The sequence below is a fragment of the Elaeis guineensis genome, chromosome 14 (assembly GCF_000442705.2).
Source record: "Elaeis guineensis isolate ETL-2024a chromosome 14, EG11, whole genome shotgun sequence".
NCBI lineage: Eukaryota > Viridiplantae > Streptophyta > Magnoliopsida > Arecales > Arecaceae > Elaeis > Elaeis guineensis.
In genome coordinates, this window is record NC_026006.2 from 43,414,579 (window position 1) to 43,422,168 (window position 7,590).

At 38.5% G+C, this 7,590-nt stretch overlaps 1 protein-coding gene across 1 annotated transcript; it reads left to right on the top strand.

The window, feature by feature from the left end:
- Nucleotides 1-922: 922 nt before the first annotated feature.
- On the top strand, nt 923-7,001 carry LOC105057834 (bZIP transcription factor 39). Its single transcript, XM_010940540.4, has 2 exons — nt 923-2,632; nt 6,326-7,001. Exons 1-2 carry the CDS (start codon nt 985-987, stop codon nt 6,781-6,783), a joined length of 2,106 nt encoding a protein of 701 aa, XP_010938842.1. The 5' UTR covers nt 923-984; the 3' UTR covers nt 6,784-7,001.
- The last annotated feature ends 589 nt before the right edge of the window (nt 7,002-7,590 follow it).

The window sequence follows — 7,590 nt, forward strand, 5'->3', positions numbered from 1 at the left end:
CTGAATATGAATAGAAATTTGAGAATCCGATAAATATCTATAGCGGTATGCATATCCGTAAAAAAAAAATGAATATGAATATAAATAGACAACTATCTAATCCATATCCAAATATCTAAATCTACCTATAACCCTATATAATTTTATATAAAATTTATTAATTTTTTTAAAAAATATATAATGATATAAATATGTTATTAATTTGATTTATTATCTATTTAGTAATATTTTTGATTATGTAGTCGTTAAGTTTAATTATCTAACTTATATCTATAATTATATTTATTTAAAATAAATATAAATATAAATTTTTATATTTAAATAATATTTATATTTATATATATAAAATAAAATAAAAATAAAAATAAATATATTGATATCCGATCCACGATCAAGTGCGGTGTCCCTCAAAAACAAAAGAAAAAAAGAATTAACATTTAGCTTACATGTTTTAATACAAAAAGTTAATATAAAAACTGATATCCTCGAATCTGTGCCTTTTGCACTTGCAGATTTACTAGCATTTATATATCGATAAATTTTATCCGCGGAGAAGTCTTTAATTTTCTTCAGATTTTTCAAACCACCTTTCCCTTGCTTGCACGCGTCGCAGAAGTCACGTGGCGAGACTTGGAGAACTTGCCGCACCGTAGAGAGGGGTTCGGGTTGTATCATTCGAGCGAAAGAATGGTTGATCTTGTTTCGCGGCGTCACCCGTCGGATCGCGATCCGCACAGCTCGCAAAGCAATCCGAACCTTTATATTTATCGGTCTGCACAGTTTGCACGACTGAACGGTGGATTCTCGCGAAGGAAGGTGAATCCTTCTTCCATGGGAAAGATACAACCCAGTCCAGCGAGGGGAGGAACTTTCCCGAACCCGTGTTCGCCGCACTCACGTCAACGAGGTGGGACTCCTTCCGCTTTTGACTCCCTCCTCCTAAAGACCCCCGTCTTCGCCCCTATCCGGCGGAGACGCTAGGCCATGGCGGAGCATTCCTTCCTCGACCCCTCGCCCTTCGGTTCCAATCCATCGATGGATACCTCGTATCCTCCCTTCTTCGATTCCGATCTCACCCTCGACGATCTTCCCCTCCCCGACGACTTCGCCGCCGATTTCGCTTTTCACGACCTCGACATCAGCACCGATTTCCCGATCGAGGATTTGCTCCGGTCGCCCGAGGACCAGCCATTCCCTCCCTCCGGCGATGGATCCCCGTTGCCCGATTCCAACGACGGATCTGGCGTTTCTTCCTCCTGCCCCGCCTCCGGCCATCAAACCTCCGATCTTTCCCGGAATAACGGCCCCTCCTCCCCTGATTCCGGCCATTCCGCCACCTGTTCACCCGATTCCGCGAACTTTTCTGGCATCAGCAGCCAGGAGGAGGTGAAGCTGGAAGAAGAGAACAGCAGATGGAGCCTCAAGAGGAAGCAGGACAGAGAGGACGGATGCCCTAACCTTAGTCCTACCCCAAACCCTAGGAACAGCAAGTATCAGCGTTCGGAGGAGGGGAACTGCGCGAGTGCTTTTAATGCGGGGAGCGAGGAGGAGGATAAGAGGAAGGCGAGGTTGATGAGGAACCGGGAGAGCGCCCAGCTCTCGAGGCAGCGGAAGAAACATTACGTCGAGGAGCTGGAGGAGAAGGTGAAGTTGATGCACTCCACGATCAATGAGCTGAAGACCAAGATCTCGTACATCATGGCAGAGAATGCGAGCCTACGGCAGCAATTAGGCGGAAGCAGCGGGAATTGCCCTCCGCCGGGTGTTTATCCTCCGCCACCGATGGCGCCCGTGCACTTCCCGTGGATCCCAGGATACGCCCTGAGGCCTCCAGGGTCTCAGGTTCCTTTGGTTCCTATACCTAAATTGAAGCCTCAGCAGCCCACTTCAACTCCAAGGGCCAAGAAGTCTGAGAGCAAGAAGAGCGAGAGCAAGGTCAAGAAAGTTGCCAGCGTGAGCCTATTGGGGCTGTTGTTTGCTTTGCTGTTTTTTAGAAGTGTAATTCCAGGAGTAACTCCTAGGAATGGAGGAGATAGAGATGAAATAGTTGGTGGATTAGGTGTCGCCAAAGGTGCGATTTTTGGTCAGTCCAAAAGTAGGATTTTGAGTGTTAGTGGCCGGGGTAGTGGTCTGAATAGTACCGATGAAATTGGATTATGTAATGGAAAGATGGGTTTTGGTGAGGGAGGTGTTGATAGGGTCACTGGTAGGAGATGTGAGACTGGAGTGGATGGATCTGTCTTCAAAGTCAAACAGAACTCAAGCGAGACTCTGCCTGCTTTACTATATGTTCCGAGAAACGGAAAACATGTGAAGATTAATGGAAATTTGATAATCAATTCTGTTCTTGCTAGCGAGAAGGCCATGGCACGAACAAACTCTAGAGACCAGGTGAGGCAATCTTCAGGTAAAGAAGGTAAAGAGACGGGACTGGCTATCCCTGATAATGTGGCATTGGCATTAGCCCTTTCTAAAAGTGGAAGGGAGGTGGATCAACATTCCAACACGTACAGGAGCTCAGGTGAACATCAGAGAGCACTTGCTTCTGATACTGAAGATGTATATAGGGACAATTCAAAGTCAATACCGGCTGATGGACCACTGCATCAATGGTTCCGTGAAGGAATGACAGGTAATGATAAATAGTGGCTGCTTATTTGTGCATGTGCTTGTTTGGCATTGTTGCATTTATAAAACACGTAATTTTGCATCTTGTCTTGTTGGTTACATACCTACTGATATCTATTACCATCTGGTGACAAGATTCTAGAATTTATTTAGTGAATCTTCCGCAGAAGAAGGATGAATTTTCAGTGGGACATTTCAGAAGATATGGTTGTTTGCCTGTTTTGATAATTCTTGCTATGCTGTGGCTTGGTCACTTAGAGATTGGTATATTATACAGTACCAGGCATTCACCCTGTTTTTGCATGAAGCAGAGTTAAAGCAAGGGCAGTTTTGGGTGCAGGAATGAGGAGATTGTATTTAAATAAAATGTTGATATTCTTGAGATGCCATGCGAAGCACTACTTGATGGCATTTTGTTGTTTATTTTTACATTTAATGATGCAAAACAAGGTATGCCTGTCTTGGTACTGGCCTGGTATTGATACCATCCCATCACTATGTGGGCATGTCTAGTACGAAGCATACCGAATGTCTTTACATGCTTTATACTATATACCGGTACTGAATAGGTATAGTACAGAATGCCTCATATCGCTTGGTTTGGTACAGTATGGCATATCTTGATGAAAAATATGTATTTCTTATTTGATTTAACTAAATTACAAGAATTATTGCTAATAGTGCGAGTAATAAAAGCTTGCAATTTTTTGGTACTTGGAGTGGATTGAGTTATGAAGTGGATGTGACACCAAGATAGGATATTTTTTGCAACCAAGTTCCATCCCTTCATGTTGCTCTTATGATGGGTTGTGGTTCATGAGAGTTTTTTATGTGCTGCTTACGTGAGTTTATGTATGTACTATAGCAGAAGTAATGGTGAACAAGGAAAGGTGGGCCATGTTTGATCTTCTACATCAAGTCCCCAAGGAATAGAGGACTGCTTATCTCATACCATGAAGCAAATTAAGTCCAAAAGCAATGTTTTCTTGTTAGTTAAGAGTGAGAATGGTCTTTTTTTCCCTCTCTCTTATTTATTTTTCTTTTCTTTTATTGTGTTGGGGTTGGATTTGGAGTGTGTGTGCAGGCTCTATATTCAAGACTCTAGACATGAGCTTTTTATAAGGAAAATGCTGATATTATAGTATTACACAGATTGAGGATGAGGGTCTTGGCATGTGTGGCATGATAGATAACAGATCATCATCCAGTAGGATGATTTTGTAGTAATTGAGACATTGATTTTATAGTTAATTAGAATGATTGAAACTATTGGATTAGTTTTTCGAATGATGTAAATTATATGAAGATGATCATTATGAAATATCTTCCATGGTTGAAAGGACTACCTATAAATTTAGAAGCTGAATTAGTGAGTACTTTTTGATGAGAAGTGACAAGGAGATGTGCTTCCAAATTAAAGGTGTCCTTTATTCTTTGGTTGTTTATTCTCTTGAGAAGTTAATACTTCAATTCTTTATGTAAGATTCCCTTCATTGTAACTATTGTTTGCATCTGGTATAGATTGGATTACCTTGCAAGAACTTCAGTTATATATTTGATCACACCGCCTTTAGTAGTAAATATTTTTTATGCTTGAGGACTTGTATCATGCTTTATGATGAAACTGAAGAGTCATTGGACCAGGTATATCTTGCAATGGCCTTGGTTAACTATTAGTGCTCCTCATTTTGGACTTTTAGTGGATCTTTCTGACTGTCTTTGCATACGTCACAATGATCATGTACATTTATAGTCACATTGAAATGAGTTTTGCGCAATAAGTTAATTTATGAAGAAGAGCTGAAATGCTAATGTGAAAAGATGACAATTTTGTACAAGAGAAGCCAAATACAAAAGAATAAGTATAGCCATCTCTGAAGGAGGCCACTAAACTCTAAAATTTGTAGGCAGCAGTATGTCATATGTTTCTAAATCGAATTCTACTATTATTTTTGACTTTTCAATTGGAATTAGTGAAGGAATGCTTCTGGGGTTGGTTTATCTTCAATAAAAGTTAGTTCTAAATGTTCTATGATTAGCCTGTATATATGGATATGGGATACAGATACCACATGATATGGATACATTAATACATGAAATCTTGAAAAATAGAATACTACATGCCTTGGACACTTATGTGGATAAATGTACAATTATATATGTTAAAAGTCATCTAGAAACCAGAGTGGTTTATCATAACATAGTCCATACTTTATAAATTAACATCCATAAACTCCATGTGGCTGTCATTCAAAGCCATGGACTACAACCTATACTTTATGCAATGTCATTGACCTTGCAAACTCTGGAATTACCAATGCACCATTCAAAGGTCAAGATTCATTGTTAGAAGAAAGAAAGCCCTTCATATCCCTGAAGGTATTTAGGAAGTATTCTGATCCTATTTTAAAATGAATACCCAACAATATAAGCATTTGTCAAGTATTGTTGATGCCAGCATGCAATGCAATTTAAGTATGATGCTTTCTACATTGGTATCTTTGGCTGTTATAATTGGGAATTTTCTAAGATTGGGATATGAGTTTGAGCGTTGGTGTTGACCAGGATATTCCTTAGGATTGAAATGCAGTTTTATTTGTCAGATGTCTTTAATTAGTTTCACCTATGTTATCCAAATAAAAATATTAAAAAAAGGTTTTTCAAGAATAAATAGATGATTATGGAATAATATAAAATTCTAAATAGATGATTATACTTTATCTATCAACATTATTTGTGGTAAAATTATTAACGGTTCTTATGTGAGGAGAAAGATTACATGATTCTTGAGTAAGTTTAATCCTGTGAAAAATAAATAAGTTATGTAAGATCTTACCATAAGTTATCAGACAAAGTTTTGTTACTAATTCATAAATTATGAAGTGATGATATTATGTCCAAAATTCCTTCAGACTATGAATATTAGAAGTCAATTATGTAACTATACTGTTGATATGCTTATCCTGATATTGCTTAAGAATATAAAGTATTGAATTATTTTCCAGTTGGTATGTAAAAGATTCATCAAATCTACTGATAGATTGTACTTTGTAGTGAGACAAATGTATTATATGCTTATTACATGCTTATTGTCAATCAATTCATGTAGTTCAAAACTTTGCTATATTCATCAATTGGGAAGCTCAGTATGTACTATATTAAAATTCTTCATCAGTTATAAATCACTCCCTGTCTGGTTCAGTTGATGCAACATGGCCATAATTAAGCATTTTCTGTCTTTTTTTTTAGCATTATCATTGCTTTTATCTTGAGGTATTAAACATGATCTCATACAGACAGATCCATATTTCATACATTGCATGTATACGAATGAAAATACATACAGATAGACATGCATATGTGCTTTTGTACAGGCATATAGATGTGTGCTTGCACATGCAAACAACTTCCCACACCCTTGCCTGTTTTGGCACATGCAGACACATGACCTACATACCATGTCTGTGCACCTGCATGTGCGTGGGACGCATGTGCATTGTTTTATCTTTTAAATATAGTTATTTTTGTATGCTTTGTTACTTTCCCATGGTGAATGGTGTATTTGAAAAACTTGATTGCTTCATGGAGAACTACCCTTTTGTTGAAATTTTTGACACATATACTGTAGGTCGTGTATCACATTGCAGTCCCTTTGCACGGTTCTTAGTTGTTGAGTTGTGATTGTGTCTTTTGGCAGGTCCAGTTTTGAGTTCTGGCATGTGCACTGAAGTATTCCAGTTTGATGTTTCACCAGCCTCTACTTCCGGTGGCATCATTCCTGCCACTAAAATTGTTAATGCTTCAGTTGCTAATGCTACCGGGAAGCTACCTTCATCTGCTCATCAAAGAAAGATGAAGAATAGGAGGATAATGTATCCTGAGCCGATTCCACTTCCTGGAACTACTCTCAATGATACAGAATACTTTGCAGAGCCTTCTGAAAGCAGCAAATTGCATGATAACAAATCTGTTTCCTCGATGGTCGTCTCTGTGCTGGCTGATCCTAGGGAGGCTGGTGATGGGGAGGGTGATGCCAGGATCTCACCGAAGTCTCTCTCTCGAATCTTTGTTGTCGTGCTTCTGGATGGTGTCAAGTATGTTACTTACTCCTGTGGTCTCCCATTCAAGGGTAGTGGCCCCCATCTTGTAAACTAGCTGTTAGGGACGGTGTAGCTGGGTTATATGAAACTCTAGGTGAGAATCTGAATATGGTCAGTTTAGTATGGTTGATGTCATGTGACTAACTACTGCTCAAACAAATAGCGCAAATCTGAAAAATGGAAAGACAAAATCAGGACCTTTAACAAGTTATTTGTCTCTTGCAAAATAATTCTTCACTTATTTGGCTATAAGCCTATAAGTTTCTCATCCAAGATAGTTCAGTTGTAAAATTTCTTGCGTTTGAGAGCTACCTTGATGTGCATACCTTTCAAATTTTGTTGTGCCGTTTGATGCAACCTACGTATAAAGTATCTATGTTCCCATATTGTGTTATGCTAAATGTGATGCAGGTTGTCTATAGGTTTAGTGTATGGCTGTTCCATGTTGCAGGGCTATACCATGAGGTGGCTTGCAACTTCGGTGTGCAACAAAAGGGAGTGCAACAAAAGGGAGAGGTCGAGGTAGGGGTGGCAACTGGATCGGATTGGATCATAAACAAGATGGATCAGTTTTGGATTGAGTTATTAATTTTAAATCTGAATCAAACTTGTTTATTAAATAGATTCAGTTTTGAAACCTGAGTTCATGATGTTTGATAAATAGGTAATTTGGCTCAACTTATTTAACTTGTTTAATCGATAGTGTTGGATTTATATTTAACCCAACCTAGCTTTATCATCCTCATATTGAATTTTATTTATGTAAATGGTCTTTTCTTTGATGGACAAATATCATGGATAAATTGTTCAATTTTTTTATTGACCAACTACCTATTTTCTTATGCTTTTTTAGATGGATATA